The 21,710-nt window shown below is 58.9% G+C and overlaps 1 protein-coding gene across 1 annotated transcript; it reads left to right on the plus strand.

Annotated features, from left to right (window-relative positions):
- DDB1 (damage specific DNA binding protein 1) lies at positions 1-20,984 on the plus strand. Its single transcript, XM_075425970.1, has 27 exons — positions 1-187; positions 1,413-1,561; positions 1,674-1,790; positions 3,785-4,006; positions 7,980-8,094; positions 8,221-8,318; positions 11,030-11,188; positions 11,584-11,667; positions 11,851-11,967; positions 12,330-12,432; positions 12,591-12,666; positions 12,748-12,856; positions 13,039-13,217; positions 13,318-13,481; positions 13,570-13,677; positions 14,785-14,992; positions 15,185-15,280; positions 15,485-15,596; positions 16,781-16,904; positions 17,246-17,410; positions 17,827-17,921; positions 18,077-18,247; positions 18,894-19,003; positions 19,187-19,356; positions 19,662-19,764; positions 20,009-20,132; positions 20,302-20,984. The coding sequence occupies exons 1-27, from the start codon at positions 127-129 to the stop codon at positions 20,383-20,385; spliced, it is 3,423 nt and encodes a 1,140-aa protein (XP_075282085.1). The 5' UTR covers positions 1-126; the 3' UTR covers positions 20,386-20,984.
- The last annotated feature ends 726 nt before the right edge of the window (positions 20,985-21,710 follow it).

The following is a 21,710-nucleotide window of genomic DNA, read 5'->3' on the forward strand; positions in this document are numbered from 1 at the left end:
AGAGGCGGTGGTGGCGGCGGCGGAGAGGCCGCGCTCGGCCGCGCTCCCGCTTCTTGCCGCGTCCCGCCGCGTCCCGCCTCCGGCCCCGCTCCCGCTCCGGTTTACCGACCCCGGCCCGCCGCCGCCATGTCCTACAACTACGTCGTGACGGCTCAGAAGCCGACGGCCGTGAACGGCTGCGTTACCGGTACCGGAGGGGGGGGGGTGGGCCTGCGGGGCCTGTGCAGCCGGGTGTGGGGAGGGTGCTGAGGCCTTTTGGGGGGGGTCTTCAGGTTTATCGGGGTGCGGGGGGGTCGCTGAGGGAGGTGGGGGTGTCCTTGGGGTGGGTACTCTGGGGTCGCACAGAAGGTGCTGGGGGGTTGATCTGGGCGAGGCTGGAGGTTTTGGGGGGCTCAGTGGGGTTCTGGTGTCTGGAGGTGGGGTGGGATTCCTGGGGAGGGGTGAGGGAGCAGCAGAGGACGGGGGTGCTGTGGGGAGAGGCGGCGGGGGACGTCTGGCTCTGTGCCTTGCCCCCTTGCAAGGTTCTGGGGTGCATCAAGAGCAGTGTGGGCAGCAGGGCGAGGGAGGTTCTCCTCCCCCTCTGCTCTGCCCCAGTGAGGCCCCATCTGCAGTGCTGTGTCCAGTGCTGGGCTCCCCAGTTCAAGAAAGATGAGGAGCTACTAGAGAGAGTCCAGCGGAGGGCTGTGAGGATGAGGAGGGGACAGGAGCATCTCTCCTACGAGGAGAGGCTGAGGGAGCTGGGCTTGTTCAGCCTGAAGAAGAGAAGGCTGAGAGGGGACCTTAGAAATGCTTACAAATATCTGCAGGGTGGGGGTCAGGAGGACGGGGCCAGACTCTTTCCAGTGGTGCCCAGCGACAGGACAAGGGGCAACGGGCACAAACTGAAGCAGAGGAAGCTGCAGCTGAACCCGAGGAAGAACTTCTTCCCTCTGAGGGTGATGGAGCCCTGGCCCAGGCTGCCCAGGGAGGCTGTGGAGTCTCCTTCTCTGGAGATCTTCAAGCCCTGCCTGGCCGCGGTGCTGTGCAGCCTGCTCTGGGTGACCCTGCTTGGGCAGGGGGTTGGACTGGGTGACCCCAGAGGTCCCTTCCAACTCCGACCATTCTGTGATTCTGTGAAGGTGTTTCGGGGTGTTGTGGTGTCCTCCGGAGAGGGGGTGCAGTGGAAAGGGCCCCCGGGAATGAGGTTCCCTAGGGAAAGACGAGAAGTCGGAGCTCGGGGGAGGCTGAGGGCCCGGGCATTGTGGGAGGAGGGTGCTGGATTTTCAGGATGGTGCTGCTGGGAGGCTGTGGGGGTGCGGGTTGGACTCCCCACGATCGGCAAACCGCCGCAGGTTGTTGAGCGAGGGCACCCTGAGGTGCCACCTTGTCGCTTCTTTGCGGCTCGACGGCGCTTTCTTCTCTCCGTTTCCCAGGGCACTTCACCTCGGCGGAGGATTTGAACCTGCTGATCGCCAAGAACACGCGGCTGGAGATCTACGTGGTGACGGCGGAGGGGCTGCGGCCCGTCAAGGAGGTGGGGATGTACGGCAAGATCGCCGTCATGGAGCTCTTCCGCCCCAAGGTGGGTGCGCTGCGGGGAGTCGGGGGGGGCTGCTCGCCGCCCGGGGTGGGCACGCCGGGGCCGCTGGCTCTGACACCATCCTGAAGGACACACCACTGCTTGGCTTTCGCAGGGGGAGAGCAAGGATTTGTTGTTCATCCTGACGGCCAAGTACAACGCTTGCATCCTGGAGTACAAGCAGAACGGGGACAGCATCGACATTATCACCCGTGCCCACGGCAACGTGCAGGTGAGCGGGGCTGCGGCGCCTGGAAGGGACCAATTCCCCTCCTTGGGGCTGGTTTTACTTGGCCAGGGACGAGGGTGCACCTCGATGATGGGGTTCTGCCTCGTTATTTATGATTCTTTGCCTTCTGCTGACTCTGTGATGGTTTATCTGGTGCCACTGGTATTTCCAGAGGTTTTTGCCTGCGGTGAGGCGGTCTCGGGCTTGGGGACTGAGGGCACGGCTACAGCTGTGTTCTCGGGGTAGCTTGCAGAATAATAAGCTTAATTTGAGATACTCCTGCTGTAAAGAGAATTCATGCTCATAACTCAATGCAAGGTAGAATTTTCCCTGGGAAATGAGTCCCCCAGTGTTTCGTGGCCGGTCTCTACACGCTGCATCGCAGAAGCACGACTGCTGAAGTCACTCTTACCAGCGTGGCCATACAGCGCTGCTAAGAATTGTAGATGTTCTGCGTTGTTATGTGGATTAAAATCGCGCCTTCTGAGCAGGTCGGAAATCCACACATCTCTCTGGCTTTTTGTTAGTCATTAGCCAAATGATTTCCATCAGCTGTCAAGGCAAAAAAAAAAAAAAATCACAGAGTCACAGAATGGTTGGGGTTGGAAGGGCCCTCTGTGGGTCACCCAGCCCAACCCCCTGCCCAAGCAGGGTCACCCAGAGCAGGCTGCACAGCACCGCGTCCAGGCGGGGCTTGAAGATCTCCAGAGAAGGAGACTCCACAGCCTCCCTGGGCAGCCTGGGCCAGGGCTCTGTCACCCTCAGAGGGAAGAAGTTCTTCCTCGGGTTCAGCTGGAGCTTCCTCTGCTTCAGTTTGTGCCCATTGCCCCTTGTCCTGTCACTGGGCACCACTGGAAAGAGTCTGGCCCCGTCCTCCTGACCCCCACCCTGCAGATATTTAGAGGCATTTCTAAGGTCCCCTCTCAGCCTTCTCTTCTCCAGGCTGAACAAGCCCAGCTCCCTCAGCCTCTCCTCGCAGCAGAGATGCTCCAGTCCCCTAATCATCCTCGTAGCCCTCCGCTGGACTCTCTCCAGTAGCTCCTCATCTTTCTTGAAGTGGGGAGCCCAGCACTGGACACAGCACTGCAGATGGGGCCTCACCAGGGCAGAGTAGAGGGGAAGGAGAACCTCCCTTGACCTGCTGCCCACACTCCTCTTGATGCACCCCAGGAGACCATTGGCCTTCTTGGCACCCAGGGCACACTGCTGGCTCATGGTCAACCTGTCACCCACCAAGACACCCAGGTCCCTCTCCGCAGAGCTGCTCTCCAGCGGGTCCACCCCAGCCTGTACTGGTGCCTGGGGTTGTTCCTCCCCAGGTGCAGGACCCTGCACTCGCCCTTCCATCTGTTTCCAGGCGCTGAGCTTCTGCTGGCTTACTGATGGTATAGCTGAGTGGGGGGTGATGGACAGGAGCTGTGGGTGGGCACGTCCTGTCAGTAACACGTTAGCGTGTCGGGGAGGAGTGCTTAACCTCCCCGTGCCACTGTTCTGCCTTGTGACGTACGGAGACGCCGATCATCGGCCCCCGCCGAGTACCGCTGAGGGGTGCGTGGCAGCTGATAACTGCGCTGGATTTCTGGAGGGTGATCTTTGGTCGTGGATGTCGGAGCGCTTCGCGATGGCGGGGAGCGTCGCTCTCCGTCAGCGATACGAAGTGGAGGCGTGGGACGGCGATGTGGCTGCTCCGAGGTCGTTCGGTAGAGAGTTGGGGGTTAGAAAACCGGTTGTGGGGTCGGCTCCTGGAGTGCCCGCTTCCCGGGAGAGAGGAAGGGTGTGCTGTGGGAGCTCTGCCTGGCGCTTGGGTGGGAGGACCTGCTGCTTCAGGAGGTGTCGGAATCACCTTTGGCTTGCCAGATATTTTAGACCCTCTTGGGAGGTGTGCAGGGAGTCCTTCCTCAGCCAGAGGGTGGTAACTCTCATACCTCCTCTTCTGAAGTCTTTTACTGACGCTAATCGCCCTTTCTCTTTCCACTCTCCCCGGATCCCTGGCTCAGGACCGCATCGGCCGTCCCTCAGAGACCGGCATCATTGGCATCATTGACCCAGAGTGCCGGATGATCGGCCTGCGGCTCTACGACGGCCTCTTCAAGGTCATTCCCCTGGACCGGGAGAACAAGGAGTTAAAGGCTTTCAACATCCGCCTGGAAGAGCTCCAGGTCATCGATGTGAAGTTTCTCTACGGCTGTCAGGCTCCCACCATCTGCTTCGTCTACCAGGTACCCCGAGCTCGGTTGCTGACTCCGGCGGAGGGTGCTGGGGGTTGCTGGTGCACCAGCCAGGGTCGCGAAACGCCTTCCAAAGGGCTTGGAGCAGCGGCAGCGCCCTGGAGCCGACGGAAATCAGTGCTTGGGGCAGGGCAGGGGACTGCTCTGGCTCCTGCAGACTCATTGCGTAGCCGAGGAAAGTCCGTGTTCCTCCATGCTGCGCTTTTCCCACTTCTGGGAGAGAGGAAGCAGCGCTCTGCCACAGGAGAGCCGAGCAGCTGGTGCTTCGGGGGGGACCGCTGCCTTCTTAAACGCATGGGAGGAGAGCGTGGGTCTTTCCAGCATGTGCTGAGCTCCGGGATTGTAAAGGGGGGACAGGACCTCTCCTGTTGCCTGGGAGCTCTGTGTTAGCGGGCCCTCTTCTGAATGCTTATTTTGAACCGAAGAGCCTTTGCTGTGCTGACTGAGCGAGGGATTATCTTTGCTTTATCCCCGCTGGGGCTGGCCTGGGCCCAGCTGGAAGCTCCTGGGGTGGCAGCACAGGCTCTGGTGTGAATTTAGCTTGGCTTCAGTGTAGTTTTTAGTGGCAAACTCATGCCACGAGAGCTACTAACTGCGTGGCAGCAGTGACCTGATTCTTCCCTGTCTGTTTTCAGAAGTCATTATTATTATTTTCAAGAGGGGTGGGTTCTGTTGAACCCCTCTGATGGTTACTGAGTAGATACAGGGGGAAAAGTCGCCTTGTCTCCACGTAACAAGGGGCTGGGAGGGCAGCCCGGATTCCCCCGTGCTGGGATGCTCCTCTTCCCCTGCCCTGTGGGTAGCTGGTGCTCCCCACTCACCGGAGCAGACGTCTCAGCCGTGCTGGGCAGCGTCCCCAGCCGTCGTGTATCCTCCCCTTGCGTGACAGTTTAACGGCGTGCACAAAAAAGGAAGAAAACAGGGAGGGGTTCGTTGAAGAGGCTCGACCTGAAATAGCAAGGAAGTCCCGGCTGCTGCCAATGCGTGGGATCAATGTTTCCTGACAGAAATCCCTGCTGTCCCCTCGTGTTCCGGGGAGGAGGGAGCCACGATCCCTTGTACGACAGAGCGGAGCCTGCCCTGGGGTCTGTCTCCTGCGTGCTTCCAGAGCACGTGGCCGCCTTGTTTCTGTGTGGCCGGGGAGCGTTTGTGGTGAAGATATTTCTACCCCGTGCAGCGGCACTGGCTTTGAAACCTGGTGTTGGAAGGGGAGGGTCTTTGCTCTAGAGATACACACTGAGGGCAGCTGGCTTCGGGTTCTGACTCGCTGCCTGGGTGACTTCCCCAAAGCCTCGCGGCGGCAGCGGGCCGCTCTGCAGTACCCGTGAGTCGGGTCAGCGCCGTGGCTGTTGCGTGCTGGGGAAACCGAGGCAGGGAGGGATGGCGGTTTGGACAAATTCCTGCCCTCGGTGTCGGGGTCTGGAGAGGAGCGTGCCGGTTTCCACGCGGTGCTCAAGGAGGAGCTTGATCATCCCGTGTAGATCTCAAGATCTGACACGTATACAGAGCAAATCTGGTAACGGTTCCTTCATTATAAACATATATCATACGAATAAAGGGTAAATTAATAGCTTGCTCCGTGTCTAACACTCAGCACGGATTTTATCCTCGTAGCAGGAGCGAGATGTAAGTTCTGTCTGACTCATCAGGCCTTACATAGAACTCGGGCTTTGTTTTGCTCCCTGGGTGTCTGACGTGCGTGTGTGTGGAGAGGGGAACGTTTCCAAGCTGCTGCTTGGATTCCTTCTCGATTTATTAATCATTATCTCAGGATTTGGACTGAACAGAATAACAGCGCCTGAGAGAATTTCTGCGTAGTTGTGAAACCAGAGGAAGATACCGCAAAAAGGGGAAGTTCACAAAAATAGAAAAAGGCTCAAGAGCCACTGTGGTGCGGAGCAAAAAGCTCCAGAAATGTCAAAAGTTTCACTGATGACGACTCTGCCACCCTAACAACCCCACTTCAGCTTTCTCCTCCCCGCAGAGCTGTTTCTCCTCCTGGCTTCCCCTTCGCTGTCAGCCCGCGCTGCTCGTTGCTTCCCTCGGTGCTGCGCGCCGGGGCTCAGCGAGGGTGCGTGCCAGGCGGCAGAGGCTGCGAGGGCCGAGCCAGGAGGTGCCCAGCTTTTTTTCCAGGGAGATAAAAACCAGTTTTACTCAGGAAAGCGGTGAGGTGTCATAAATAAAAATTACAGAATCACAGAATCACAGAATCACAGAATAGTAGGGGTTGGAAGGGACCTCTGTGGGTCATCTAGTCCAACCCCCCTGCCGAAGCAGGGTCACCTACAGCAGGCTGCACAGGATCTTGTCCAGGCGGGTCTTGAAGATCTCCAGAGAAGGAGACTCCACTACCTCCCTGGGCAGCCTGGGCCAGTGCTCCGTCACCCTCAGAGGGAAGAAGTTCTTCCTCATGTTCAGACGGAACTTCCTGTGCCTCAGTTTGTGCCCATTGCCCCTTGTCCTGTCGCTGGGCACCACTGAAAAGAGTCTGGCCCCATCCTCCTGACACCCACCCTGCAGATATTTGTAGGCATTTATAAGGTCCCCTCGCAGCCTTCTCTTCTTCAGGCTGAACAAGCCCAGCTCCCTCAACCTCTCCTCGTAGTGGAGATGCTCCAGTCCCCTCCTCATCCTCGTAGCCCTCCGCTGGACTCTCTCCAGTAGCTCTTCATCCTTCTTGAACTGGGGAGCCCAGAACTGGACACAGTACTCCAGATGAGACGAACTACTCTTATTTTTAAGTAGTTCCCTGCACAACATGACTAAGGAAACCTGTCTCGGTGTGATTTAGAGCCTCGCCTTAGCTTTTGAGACATGAAATTGGTCAGCGGGTCGTGTTCAGAGCCCTCTCTGTGCTTTGGGTGCTCGTACGTCTCTTCTCCCACGCAGGTTCCCAAGCGCTTGCTAGCGTAGAGCACCTTTCCCGAGGTGGGGTGCTGATCTGGGGGCCTCTTCTCCCCCCACCGCGTCTTTTGGCGGAGCCCGCACGGACTCGCTGCCTTGGAGACCTCCGTGCACGTCAGGTTTGGTTGAAATTTCCCACTGGGCTGGGAATTGCTGGAGTGGCAGAGCTGTCGGGGGATAATTCTGCAGGCGGATTAGGTTTCCCCGGGAAACCAGGCGGAAAGGGCCGAGGAGCGTCGCGATGGGAGCTCAGCTGCTCCGGCACCTGCGCCGCCACAGCAGAGCTGAATTCCCAGACGCCTCGCTGGAGCCGGAGGCGATACCGCGTGGTGCCACTCGTGCCCGGATTTGTAGAGAGCTGCGCGTCGGATGAATATGAGTCCCAGAAAATCACTTGTATGGAAACACGAAACCAGTTTTCAGTCTCTTTTGGCACAGTGATTTATCCAGAGGTGGTTCTACCTGTGGACAAAGTTAGGGAGAACGTTGGTGTGCATTGACACATGCGTGATTCGAGTCTCCCTCTGAAGAAGAGGAGACTGAGGAGTGACCTTCTCGCTCTCTACAACTACCTAAAAGGAGGGTGTAGTGAGGTGGGTACTGGTCTCTTCTCCCAAGTAACCAGCGACAGGACGAGAGGCAATGGCCTCAAGCTATGTCAGGGGAGGGTTAGTTTGGATATTAGGGAAAAAATTCTTTACTGAAAGAGTTGTGAAGCATTGGGCCAGGCTGCCCAGGGCAGTGGTGGATTCACCATCCCTGGGCAGGTTCAAACAACGTCTAGATGTGGCACTTTGGGACATGGTTTAGCAGGCACGGTGGTGTTGGGTTGATGGTTGGACCTGATGATCTTAGAGATCTTTTCCAACCTTAATAACTCTATGAGGGAGACTGAAGGCAGGGCGGGGAGCCTCAGAAGCTTGCTGGTGATGGTGCTCTTGCAGGAGATGAGTTGGAGTCCCCTCGCTTCGCAGGTTGCTCGTCAGCTCTGCCTCCGGAGCCTCTGTTGCTGTGTGAGGCTGTCGTCAGTGCACGTGGTCATCTGTGGCTTGTCTTTCAGGACCCTCAGGGTCGCCACGTCAAGACGTACGAGGTGTCCCTGCGTGAGAAGGAGTTTAACAAAGGTCCCTGGAAACAGGAGAACGTAGAGGCTGAAGCCTCCATGGTCATCGCAGGTTGGTCCTTCTTTGTGAAAGATTGTGTGTGTGTCCCCACCCCCCCCAATTTCTTTCTCAAGGCTGAGTGCTGCAGTCGTGCTGCACAGGTTCTCTAACAAGACATTTGTCTTCTCCTCTGCACAGTGCCAGAGCCTTTTGGAGGAGCGATCATCATTGGGCAGGAGTCCATCACCTATCACAACGGAGATAAATACCTAGCTATAGCTCCGCCTATCATCAAGGTGAGTGACCTGGGAGGAGGAGGTTCTCCTCCCCCTCTGCTCTGCCCCTGTGAGGCCCCATCTGGAGTACTGGGTCCAGTGCTGGGCTCCCCAGTTCAAGAAAGATGAGGAGCTACTGGAGAGAGTCCAGCGGAGGGCTGCGAGGATGAGGAGGGGCCTGGAGCATCTCTCCTGCAAGGAGAGGCTGAGGGAGATGGGCTTGTTCAGCCTGGAGAAGAGAAGGCTGAGAGGGGACCTTAGAAATGCCTCTAAATATCTGCAGGGTGGGGGTCAGGAGGACGGGGCCAGACTCTTTCCAGGGGTGCCCAGCGACAGGACAAGGGGCAACGGGCACAAACTGAAGCAGAGGAAGTTCCAGCTGAACACGAGGAAGCACTGCTTGATGGAAGAACTTCTTGATGGTTGGACTTGATGATCTTAGAAGTCTTTTCCAACCTATGATTCCATGATTCTTCACTCTGAGGGTGACGGAGCCCTGGAACAGCCTGCCCAGGGAGGCTGTGGAGTCTCCTTCTCTGGAGATATTCAAGCCCCACCTGGACGCGGTGCTGTGGAGCCTGCTCTGGGTGACCCTGCTTGGGCAGGGGTGGGACTGGGTGACCCACAGAGGTCCCTTCCAACCCTGCCATGCTGGGATTCTGTGACTACTGAGATCTAGCAATGCGTCCCATGTAATTCCTCCATTCCCAGGCATCTCTCTGAGTGCCGGTGGGGTATTGGGCAACTTGTGGTCAAAAATTTAAACTGCTCTTGTCTCCAGGTGTGGCCTCCTAGGGCCACGTACTCCCGGAGGTATGGTGAGCACGGGCGTTTCACACGATGCCTGGTCTGTGGTTTTGGGGACCGAGGGACGTGTGTGATTCTCATACTGGTGACAGTGTGTGCCTCCACTGCAGCACTCGGTGGAGTGCTCAGAAGTGGTGCAATAAAGCTGAAATCTCATTTGGGCCCCAGAGAAAGGGATTAATTAGAAGGTAGTGCATGGTTTGGGCGTGGGTCCAGGCCAGAGCCTGGTTTCATTTCAGGCAGCGAAAGACAGGAACGAGCCCCTTGGAGACCTGAGGCCGCCGGTGTACAATTGGGCCACTTGTTCAAAGGGAAACAGACTTACAGAGTTTGTGACAGAAGCTGAGCTTGTGGTTTTTGTCAGAGGGACGAGCCAATTCCTGCCTTTAAATGGTGCAGGAGGCACAAATGGCACGGCTGAGGTGCCACTTGAGGCTGACGGAGGGCTTGAGCCATGAGCTAAAGGTCCTTTTAGGCTGAAAATAATGACAGGCTAGAAAAGAGCTATAAATCTTGGGTGAAGAAATACTAATATTGTTGCCTGAATGCCTGCAGGAGCTCAGACCACTGCTGAGGCTGTGTGACGGAGGGTTTGTCACACCGGAGCGGGCGGAGCGAGTCGCCGGTGCTCTCCCGACGTACAGATCTGGGCCTTGACCCGCAAGCAGGGCGCAGGCGCGTCTCTACGCAAGGCCAGCGGGATGTTTGCATGCAATAAAGATCTGCAAGATCAGGGCTTTTAAACCAAGCCCAGATATGTTGACAGCAGGCCAGGCAGCATCCAGCAGCAGGGTGAAATGTCTGCAGAGCTTGGGACTGGAGATGCAGGAGGACTGGAGCTCTGCGGGTCCCAGATAGCATCCCTGCAGCTGTGGAAGGCTCAGCGATAGGAAAATGGGCTTTCTGATGGCATCAGAGGAGTGTGGCCAGCAGGTCGAGGGAGGTTCTCCTTCCTCTCTGCTCTGCCCTAGTGAGGCCCCATCTGCAGTGCTGTGTCCAGTGCTGGGCTCCCCAGTTCAAGAAAGATGAGGAGCTACTGGACAGAGTCCAGCCGAGGGCTACAAGGTTGATGAGGGGACTGGAGCATCTCTCCTCCGAGGAGAGGCTGAGGGAGCTGGGCTTGTTCAGCCTGGAGAAGAGAAGGCTGAGAGGGGACCTTAGAAATGCCTCTAAATATCTGCAGGGTGGGGGTCAGGAGGACGGGGCCAGACTCTTTCCAGTGGTGCCCAGCGCCAGGACAAGGGGCAATGGGCACAAACTGAAGCAGAGGAAGCTCCAGCTGAACACGAGGAAGAACTTCTTGATGGAAGAACTTCTTGATGGTTGGACTTGATGATCTTAGAGGTCTTTTCCAACCTATGATTCCATGATTCTTCACTCTGAGGGTGACGGAGCCCTGGCCCAGGCTGCCCAGGGAGGCTGTGGAGTCTCCTTCTCTGGAGATATTCAAGCCCCGCCTGGACGCGGTGCTGTGCAGCCTGCTGTAGGTGACCCTGCTTGGGCAGGGGGTTGGACTGGGTGACCCCAGAGGTCCCTTCCAACCCCGAACATTCTGTGATCTTCCCTGGGCTGCGAGCAAGCTAGCTACATGTTGGCCCTGTCCGTGGCAGCGGGGTTGGAACTGGACGATCTATACTGTGATCCTGTGTTTGATTTAGGGAGGGGAGGTGGTTCCCATTGACCTGAAGTGAGACCGTTTGACAACAGATTCTGGTTGTGTTCACTGATAGGGTTTATCGAAGGGCGAATCCAGCCCCCCTCCCTCCACCCTGGAGGAGTGGGACCCCGCTGTGGTTACAGCCAGCAGCTGGTGCGCTGTGGATGTGGTTGTCCCCTTCTGGCGTGTCCAGAGGGTTGTCCTTGCTAGAAGCCCGTCTGGAGCCGTTTTAACAGGTTCCTAAAATTCCTTCCTCCTTTGCGTGCAGCAAAGCACGATTGTGTGCCACAACCGCGTGGATCCCAACGGGTCCCGTTACCTCCTGGGGGACATGGAGGGACGCCTCTTCATGCTGCTGCTGGAGAAGGAGGAGCAGATGGACGGCACTGTCACCTTGAAGGACCTGCGCGTGGAACTGCTCGGCGAGGTAGGACCCGGCCACATCGTATGCGCTGTCGCTTTCGCTTCTCAGCGCAGGGCTGGGAGGCTTCGCAGGCTGGAAATGCTCCGCTGAGGGCGGAGTGGCAGGAACGGTGTCTCTTCTGGAGCCTGGCGTGGGGTGAAGCTTCACAGTTGTCACAGCTCTGAACTTTCAGTTGCTGGGAATTGCCCTGTCTGGGCACTTGGAAGTTTACACCGTCTTCCCAGGTTGTGCTTGTCCCTGGGAGAAGCTTGGAATCTGTGGGTTTTGCGAAGGGATGAAATTCTCCTCCTGTGCCCGGGGTCTTCCTGTTGGGCTGCAGCTGAGGAGCGGCGCTTGCGGGGTGCGGCAGGGTCCTTTTCATGCTAGCGGTGGTTCATCTGCGTCTTCTCAATTCCCAGACGTCCATCGCAGAGTGCTTGACCTACCTGGACAACGGAGTTGTGTTTGTGGGTTCTCGGCTGGGGGACTCCCAGCTTGTGAAGGTACGTGGCAGCTGCCTTCTGGCTTGGTTCTGTGTTCAGACAGGAGTTTGTACATATTTATTTTCATCATATCCTCGAGAGGTGTATGTGGATAAATTTTCCTTTCTTCTCCTTGCCTGCCCTACACCCTTTCCACTTGCTTGGTCTTGCTTGTTGAAAGCTGGTGATTGTGTTTATTCATAGCTCAACGTGGACAGCAACGAGCAGGGCTCCTATGTCGTGGCTATGGAGACCTTCACCAACCTCGGTCCCATCGTCGACATGTGTGTGGTGGACCTGGAAAGACAAGGCCAAGGGCAGGTAACGTCGATTCTGCTCTTCTATTCTCGGTGCTGGGGACATATGGGCCGGCCAGGTGTACGCGTGGGTTGTCCGTTGAAGGAGAAGACTCCATTTACTGGAGGATCTCAAAGTCTTGTCCAGGTGCAGGGATAGTATTGAGGTCTTGCACTGAAGAGTAGCGTGAGTGGAGAGGCTAATTCTTGGATACTGCTGCTCATGAGGGAGGAGTTGCCAGAAGCTGGGAAGGACCAGCTGCCAAAGGGTTTCCTCTGAGAGGTGGAGAAGATGGGTACCCCATCTTCCCCTGAAGCCATCGCTACAAGGAGGAGTAGGGAAGCTTCCCAGCGATGGCTGGTAGAGATTATCTGCTTTTCCTCCAGCTGGTCACGTGCTCGGGTGCGTTTAAAGAGGGCTCACTGCGGATCATCCGGAACGGCATTGGGATTCATGAGCACGCCAGCATTGACTTGCCGGGGATTAAAGGTGCGTGAGCTGTTCGGCGCTGTCAGATACAACCTGCAGCCCAAGAGGGCCCAGTGGGGACGCGTCATGTGCCCGGGTGGGGTGTGGGGCAGGGGGCTTGCCGCCCGCCAGCCTTTGGAATATTCACTGTGAGCAAATGTGGCCTCTCCTTGTTGCAGGCTTGTGGCCCCTGAGGTCGGATTCTCATCGTGAAACAGACAACACGTTGGTGCTGTCCTTCGTTGGCCAGACCAGGTAAAGGGGGCTTAACGCCGAGCCAGGCTCTCGGCCGCGTCTTGGAGCATGGTATAAACTGGAGCTCCCTCTCCTCTTCAGGGTCCTTATGCTAAATGGAGAGGAAGTAGAAGAGACGGAGCTCACGGGGTTTGTGGACGATCAGCAGACTTTCTTCTGCGGCAATGTGGCACATCAGCAGTTGATCCAGGTAATGCCAGTTCTGGGGAAATGCAGGTATGGGTGTCACGGTAACCCTACAGCCCTTATTGATTGTGGAGCTGACCTAGATCTGTGCTGGTTATCGAGAGCAGGGTTTGCAGTGCTTCCCTGGGCCGGTGTCAGAAGGGAGGTGGTGTTCTGGCTCTGAGCAGAGGTGTTCCCTCTCCCCAGATCACCTCTGCCTCTGTGAGACTGGTTAGTCAGGAGCCCAAAGCCCTGGTGAGCGAGTGGAAGGAGCCTAACGGAAAGAACATCAGCGTGGCTTCCTGTAACAGTAACCAGGTAGTGGTGGCTGTGGGACGAGCCCTCTACTACCTGGAGATCCGACCCCAGGAGCTCAGGCAGATCAGGTGAGCACACGGCTCTCGTCCTGCCCCGAGGCTCTCGGCCTCTGCTCTCTGTCTTTGGCCTCAAGACTGATGCCTCCGTGTCCCTCCTCATTCCTGCCAGCTGCACAGAAATGGAGCACGAAGTTGCCTGCCTGGACATCACCCCTTTGGGGGACACCAACGGCATGTCCCCACTGTGCGCGATCGGGCTCTGGACTGACATCTCCGCCCGCATCCTGAAGCTGCCTTCGTTTGAGCTGCTGCACAAAGAGATGCTGGGAGGAGGTAGGGCTCTCCTGGGGCTGCTGGCAGCCGTTGCTGGCCTGGCGGAGTCGTGAGTGACATCAGCCTGCTCTTCTCCTGCTCCCTGCAGAAATTATCCCTCGCTCCATCCTGATGACGACCTTCGAGAGCAGCCATTACCTTCTGTGTGCCCTGGGGGACGGAGCTCTCTTCTACTTTGGGCTCAGCCTCGAGACAGGTGACTGCAGGGCCTGGCACTGAGAGGGTGCCTGGCCTCGTGCCCTCTTACTCGCTCAACGTGCTTTCTTTCCTCCTTCTGGACATCTCTCTCTTTTTCTTTGCTTTCGCAGTGTGGTGGGGTTGTGCTCGGGTGGGACTGGCTGTGGGCGCTGGGAGTTGGTGGATTTCTCCAGCCAGCTCTGGAGAAAGGAGATTGGTGCAAGGCAACAAGGGCAAGTCCAGGGTCCTGCACCTGGGGAGGAACAACCCCAGGCACCAGTACGGGCTGGGGCGGAGCTGCTGGAGAGCAGCTCTGTGGAGAGGGACCTGGATGTCCTGGTGGATGACAAGGTGACCATGAGCCAGCAGTGTGCCCTGGCTGCCAAGAAGGCCAGTGGGATCCTGGGGTGCATCAAGAGGAGTGTGGGCAGCAGGTCGAGGGAGGTTCTCCTTCCCCTCTACACTGCCCTGGTGAGGCCCCATCTGCAGTGCTGTGTCCACTGCTGGGCTCCCCAGTTCAAGAAAGATGAGGAGCTGCTGGAGAGAGTCCAGCGGAGGGCTGCGAGGATGAGGAGGGGCCTGGAGCATCTCTCCTGCGAGGAGAGGCTGAGGGAGCTGGGCTTGTTCAGCCTGGAGAAGAGAAGGCTGAGAGGGGACCTAATATACGCTTACAAATATCTCAAGAGTAGGTGTCAGGTGGATGGGGCCAGACTCTTTCCAGTGGTGCCCAGCGACAGGACAAGGGGCAACGGGCACAAACTGAGGCCTGGGAAGCTAAGCTGCAGCTGAACCCGAGGAAGAACTTCTTCCCTCTGAGGGTGACGGAGCCCTGGCCCAGGCTGCCCAGGGAGGCTGTGGAGTCTCCTTCTCTGGCGATATTCAAGCCCCGCCTGGCCGCGGTGCTGTGCAGCCTGCTCTGGGTGACCCTGCTTGGGCAGGGGGTGGGGCTGCATGACCCCCAGAGGTCCCTTCCAACCCCGACCATGCTGTGATTCTGTGCTTACAGCCATGACTGTGCTGACAGCAGGATGCATTTACCCATGCTCGTTTCTTCCCAAGGTGCTGCTGTCCTGCTCTCGTGAGCTCCGTTGCGGCAGCTCCCGACACCGGTGCTCCTTTTCTGCAGGCTTGCTGAGCGACCGCAAGAAGGTGACCCTTGGAACCCAGCCCACCGTCCTGAGGACTTTCCGCTCTCTGTCCACCACCAACGTGTTTGCCTGCTCTGACCGCCCCACCGTCATCTACAGCAGTAACCACAAGCTGGTCTTCTCCAACGTTAACCTGAAAGAGGTGAACTACATGTGTCCCCTCAACTCGGATGGCTATCCTGACAGGTGAGCCTGCGCCGTGCCTGGTGGGACACGGGGTGGGGGAGCTCTGGACTCGGCAATGGGATCTGGGATCACCAGACGGGATCCCGGGATCGGCGGTTTTGAGGGCAGTGAAGGAGAGGGAGGTTCTTGCTGTGCAGCCCACCTTATAAGCACCACTGATGGTGGTTTGGGGTTTTTTTTCTCCCCATGTAGCTTGGCACTGGCCAACAACAGCACCCTGACCATCGGCACCATTGACGAGATCCAGAAGCTGCACATCCGCACGGTTCCGCTCTACGAATCGCCCAGGTGAGCCGAGCAGCGGGAGGGAGCCTGGCGTGAGAACCTGTGCTCTGCTGCGAGGGATGAGGTTGGGAGGAGACTCTAATGAGTTGGTGGCTTGTGCCGAGAGCCGTCTGGGCAAGCGAGCAGCTCTGCCTCCAGAGCCTCTCTGCTCCCCTTGGCGTGGCCTGGCCTGGCTCTCCTGCCCACACGCCTCTGTTTGTCCCGCAGGAAGATCTGCTACCAAGAGGTATCGCAGTGTTTCGGCGTGCTCTCGAGTCGTATCGAGGTGCAGGATGCCAGCGGGGGCACCACCGCTCTCAGACCCAGCGCCAGCACCCAGGTGAGGGGTAGCTGCCAGATCGTCCCCGAGCTCTGGGTAGCGTCGTTCCTCAGGCCGAACCGTGATGCGGATTTTCCTTAACGCCCTTGTCTTCCAAAGCTCTGAGTGCAGGCTCTCCCTGTGGCAGCCGGGGAGGAGACGGGGCCAGCAGCGTGCCCTGGGTGCCAAGAAGGCCAATGGGATCCTGGGGTGCATCAGGAGGAGTGGGCAGCAGGGCGAGGGAGGTTCTCCTCCCCCTCTGCTCTGCCCTGGTGAGGCCCCATCTGCAGTGCTGTGTCCAGTGCTGGGCTCCCCAGCTCTAGAAAGATGAGGAGCTACTGGAGAGAGTCCAGCGGAGGGCTACGAGGATGAGGAGGGGACTCGAGCATCTCTGCTGCGAGGAGAGGCTGAGGGAGCTGGGCTTGTTCAGCCTGGAGAAGAGAAGGCTGAGAGGGGACCTTAGAAATGCCTCTAAATATCTGCAGGGTGGGGGTCAGGAGGACAGGGCCAGACTCTTTCCAGTGGTGCCCAGCGACAGGACAAGGGGCAACGGGCACAAACTGGAGCAGAGGAAGCTCCAGCTGAAGATGAGGAAGAACTTCTTCCCTCTGAGGGTGACGGAGCCCTGGCCCAGGCTGCCCAGGGAGGCTGTGGAGTCTCCTTGTCTGGAGATCTTCAAGCCCCGCCTGGACGCGGTCCTGTGCAGCCTGCTCTGGGTGACCCTGCTTGGGCAGGGGGTTGGGCTGGGTGACCCCCAGAGGTCCCTTCCAACCCCGAACATTCTGTGATTCTGGGGTGGTAAGAGCTCTCCAGGGTGGTGAGGAGGGCTCACTGTTCTGTCTGACCACCGCTGGGTTTGGGTGCCGCTCCCTCAGGCTCCCGTACAGGCTTCTGTTTGGTCTCAAATGAGGTCCTTCTCCCAGGGATGCAGGCACAGGTCCCCTTCAGGCAGTAGCTCTGGTGGAAGCCACAACACAGTGTAAACTCTTCTGTTAACGCTGCTGCTCAGCAGTGCCGCCTCTGCCGTGCACGCCACGAATCTCTGCTGGTGCAGGGAGCGTGTCCCTTTACTCGGGCCCAGGGAGCTCCTTGCTTCACCTTCTCTCCCGTCCATTCTTCTGGTCCCCGGTTGCCTCAGCCCGTGTGGAACAGCGTGAGGACGTGCCGAGCGGCACGAGGAGGTGACCGATCTTGCTGTGTCCTAGGCCCTCTCCAGCAGCGTGAGCACCAGCAAGCTGTTCTCCAGCAGCACGGCACCGCACGAGACATCCTTCGGAGAGGAGGTGGAGGTGCACAACCTGCTGATCATAGACCAGCACACCTTCGAAGGTACCGGTCCCAAATGCTGGCCGTGCCCTAGGCTGGTTTTCTCCTCCAGGACCAGCCCATCAGCGCGTGGCTGAGACTTGTGGTCTTCACAGACTGGTGAAGATCAGCGATCTGGCACGTTGCCTGCAGTCAGCGCATTTTTCCTAGAGGAGCATCAGCCGTAGGGCGTAGATTTGAGGCATAGTGGGTTTTCGATGGCACAAGGTGGTGGTGGGGGATAGGAGAGGGGATCTCCAGGCATGTCTGAAGTTTCCAGCCACTCTTAAGCAAACAGCTCTGCCCACGCGTGGAGGAGCTGCCTGCAGAGACCCAGTTGTTCCTGCCTTTCCCTCTCTGCGCAGTGCTTCACGCTCACCAGTTTCTGCAAAACGAGTACGCCCTCAGCCTGGTCTCCTGCAAGCTGGGCAAGGATCCGAACACCTACTTCATCGTGGGCACTGCCATGGTGTATCCCGAGGAGGCAGAGCCCAAACAGGGCCGCATCGTTGTCTTCCACTACTCGGACGGTAAGAGCGAGGTCTTCTCACGCGGCCACGTCCAGCTGCGTGAGGGGGATGAGAGTTGAGCTCCTTGGGCCCGAGAGAGCTCTCATCCCAGTAGCAGGCAGAGGGTTTTTCCCTGAGGGGGCTGCTGTCAGCTGCCCGCAGGTGGGATCCATCAGTGCTGTCGCTCTGCTCGCAGGCTTTCACAGCGTGTTGTTTCCCCTCATCTCCTCAAGAAGCCCCAGAATCCCTCACCAGAACTGGATTTTGGGATTTGCTTTCTCTCTGCCCCCGCTGTCCTGTTGCTCCCATGTTACTCGCCCGCAGAACCTCTTGAGACAATTTCTAAGGAGAGCAATATTGTCTCGTCTGAACCCGCTGGGCTTTCCACCCTGGGGCGTGCCGGGCAAATAACGGGGCGATGCGTGGGTTTGTTGCAGGGAAGCTGCAGAGCCTGGCCGAGAAGGAGGTCAAGGGGGCTGTGTATTCCATGGTGGAGTTCAACGGGAAGCTGTTAGCCAGCATCAACAGCACGGTAGGGCTCTCCCGAGTCGTTTCGGGAGCGCGTTTCGGAGCTGGAAGCGGCTCCAGCTCGGCGGGTGTCAGCCAGGTCCCCGATCGCTGTTGGGGAGCGCATCCTGGCTGGTGCTGGGTGACCGTGCTGGCTCAGAGCTGCGTCCCTTCCTTCAGGTGCGCCTGTACGAGTGGACGGCAGAGAAGGAGCTGCGCACGGAGTGCAACCATTACAACAACATCATGGCGCTCTACCTGAAGACCAAGGGAGACTTCATCCTGGTGGGAGACCTGATGCGCTCCGTCCTCCTCCTCGCCTACAAGCCCATGGAAGGAAACTTCGAGGAGGTATAAATGCTGGTGAATGGGCTTGCTTGAAGGGGTGTTGGGAGCCCGTGCTGCATGTTCCAACAGGCTTTGGGCGGGGGGAACGGTGTTGAAGGTGATGGAAGAAGGAGCCTGGCTGGCCACACCAAGCCAGGCCTTTGAAGACCAGGCTGTAGGGCTGAGCAATGGGAGCGGCGTCGCCTGGACGTGCTTTTAGATGGATCCCTGGATTTCCAGGAAACTGGGCAATGAAGCGGCAGCCTTGAGAAGAGCAGGCTTTGGATGCGTGGTTGCTGCCCGCCAGGGGCGGGGAGCTGCCATCTGGGCTGCCTGGTGGGTGCTTGGAAGGGCTTACTGCGACCGTAGCTGGATCGCTGTCAGCAGATGCGGCGTGGCGGGGGGCACGGAGCGGGCGCTGAGGCAGTCTGTGCGCTGAGATCGCTCGAGCGGCTCTGGGCATGGCTTTGGCACGGGCTGGTCTGCCCTGGCATCGTCCGAGTGCCGTCTCCAGATGGTACTTGGTGCCGATCAGGCTCAGCTGCTTCGTCTAGCGGAGAGGGACAGACCGGCTCCCGCCTTGCTCCTCAACGTTGGCGCTGGGAGGATCACAGGACAGGCCATCTGGGCACAGCACTTGTCCCCTTCCACTCCTCTCGTCCCCTTCCAGATTGCCCGGGACTTCAATCCAAACTGGATGAGCGCCGTGGAAATCCTGGACGACGACAACTTCTTGGGAGCTGAGAACGCTTTCAACTTGTTTGTGTGCCAGAAGGACAGGTGAGGGGGATGCGGGAGGGGTGGGCTGGTAGGGCCTGCTGCTCTCCTCCGCGTTGCAGCTCTGGAGGCCCGTGCGGCAGGCAGGAGAGCTGGGAGCAGCACGCCCAGCTCCGAGGAGCAGCGCTGGGGGGGAGCTTTCGTGTCACCCCATTGCAGGCTGAGTGGGGTGCTTTGGCTTTGCAGTGCAGCCACGACCGACGAGGAGCGCCAGCACTTGCAGGAGGTGGGGCTGTCCCACCTGGGAGAGTTCGTCAACGTCTTCTGTCACGGCTCTCTGGTCATGCAGAACCTGGGCGAGACGTCCACGCCGACGCAGGGCTCGGTGCTCTTCGGCACGGTCAACGGCATGATCGGTGAGGGTCGGGGTTCCCCAGCCCGAGGGGGAGGGTGACGGGTCCCCTTCCCTGCTGCTGAACCCGGGCTGGGGTCCCCTCATGTCTCCGCTCTTCCCTGTTCCCCCATCACGTGACGCTCGGGGCCGTGCTCCCCTCAGGAACCTCCTTTTCTCCCTGGGTCACTTCCAGGAGAGGAAAGTGCTCTGGGATTCTTCGAAGCTCCGTCCTTGTCCCAGCTCTCCTGCCAGTCCCTGCCTGCTGGGAGCTGCTGGGATGCCCTGGGGCGAGCCCTGAACCTTCCTCTCCGTTTTTGCCCTTGGCAGGACTGGTGACCTCGCTGTCAGAGAGCTGGTACAACCTCCTCCTAGACATGCAGAACAGGCTGAATAAAGTCATCAAGAGCGTGGGCAAGATCGAGCACTCCTTATATCCTTTCGTGCTTCACCAGGAGCCTGTGGCCAGGCGCGGGGCAGGGTGCTGGGCCACTGGTGGGAGCGTACGTCGGCTGGAGAGGGTGGGAGCACGTCTGGTGGTGGAGAGGGGTCTGTCTTGGGGGGTTTGAGGAGGAATCTGGCTTTGGGGTAGCCCTGAAAACGCGGCTGCTGCGTTTGCCCCTGGTCCGGGGCTGGTGTTACTCCGTATGGATCCGGCTCCTTGACGGTGGTGGCACCTGGAGATCGTTTCACACCGAGCGCAAGACGGAGCCGGCTACGGGGTTCATTGACGGGGACCTGATCGAAAGCTTCCTGGACATCAGCAGGCCCAAGATGCAGGAGGTGGTGGCAAACTTGCAGGTGAGACGGGTGACGCCAGCTTAGGCCCTTCAGAATCCGCGGGAGGGACCCTGCTCCGGGGGATCCGGGCCCCGGTAACTCCCTAAATCCCAAACGTGCGCCTTCGACGAGCCGCGAGCGCTCTTCTGCCGCCGTCCCCGTGCTCTGACGCCACCTTCCCCCCTCGCAGATCGACGACGGCAGCGGCATGAAGAGGGAGGCCACCGTAGACGACCTGATCAAGATCGTGGAGGAGCTGACCCGGATCCATTAGCCAGGATTCGGGATCCGTTCCCCCTGCCGCCTTCCTCCACGCGAGAGCCAGGGAGTCTTTTTTCCCCACCCACAGCCCGGGGAACCCCGGCTGCGCTGCGTGGCGGCGGCCCTTACCCGAGGGGACGTGGGGGAAGGAGTCTCTGGAGGGGAAACCAGCTTGGCCAGGGAGCTGGGGGGCGGTGGGCTGGCACCCCGTGTTGTCGCCCGCTTGGATTCATGGATGCTGCGGCCTCGGCTGCCGGCCTGGAGCCGGGCTTCACCGGGCGCTCCGCGTCGGGGACCGGCCGGCCACGCTCGGCCGCTGCGCTGCCCTTGCCTGGATTCCTCACTCTTGTCTTTAGTATCTTTTATTTTTTTTGTTGTTGTTTTGCTTTCATTTTGGATTTCTTTTCGATTCCTCGTCGTTTTTCGGGAGAGGAAGCCAAGCTGCCTCCGGAGCGAGGGTCGGCGCGGCGCGCGGAGGATTTCTCCGGAGCTGGGCGCCGAAGCCGGGCGGGCCAGCGCGCTCCTCTCTCCGCGGGGGCTGGGGGATGTCGTGGGAAGCTCCGTCGGTCGCCGCTTTCCAAGTTTTACCAAATAAAGTAGTCCAAGAGGAAAGGTCTGCGGCGCCGAGCTCCTCGGGGTGACTGCAGGGGTGCCCGCTCTGCGGAGCCGCGTCCTCCGCCCGCCGCAGGGCTGCGTTTTCCTGGCTTTCCTTTGACTTTGGAGAATTTTTAGTTTCGCCTTGAAGCGGCTTCGTGCAGGCGTTGCCCAGTGCCCCTTTGCCGGATTTCAATTAGCATCGATCAGCACTAACGATGCCAAATGAACGTTGCGGGGTCCTGGGGGCTCTGTTGGGGTCCTGGGGGCTTCGCTGGGGTTTTGGGGGCTCTGTTGGGGTCCTGGGTGCGGTGTGGGGGCCTGCGAGGGGTGGGCTTTCTGCCGCCCCGCGTCTCGCAGCGTGGGGGCCCTTCGCAGCTCTCCCCGTGTCGCGTATGGATTAATAATTATAAATTTCTCTGGTTTTGCTGTGAATCATCTCAGCCGTGAGCTGTCCCCACATCACCGCTGCCCTCGCCTACTGCCGAAATGAGCTGAAGGGTGACAGAGGAGACCCTGGCTGCCCTCCTCTTCCTCTTCCTCACGGCACTGGGGGTCATCCTGCCCCTCTCCATGGCTCCGTGTCCGCTCTCCCCCCCGAGCCCGCCTGGATCTCCCCTGAGCCCTGTCCATAACCCACCCTGTTCAGGTCCCATGAGCCCCCCCTCCTCCCATCCTCAGCACGGATTATTCCCCAAATCCTTCGCTCCCTGCGGACACGAGAGGTGGACAACGTCCTGGAAG

This window comes from Opisthocomus hoazin, chromosome 7 (genome assembly GCF_030867145.1).
Source record: "Opisthocomus hoazin isolate bOpiHoa1 chromosome 7, bOpiHoa1.hap1, whole genome shotgun sequence".
In the NCBI taxonomy this organism is placed as follows: Eukaryota; Metazoa; Chordata; class Aves; order Opisthocomiformes; family Opisthocomidae; genus Opisthocomus; species Opisthocomus hoazin.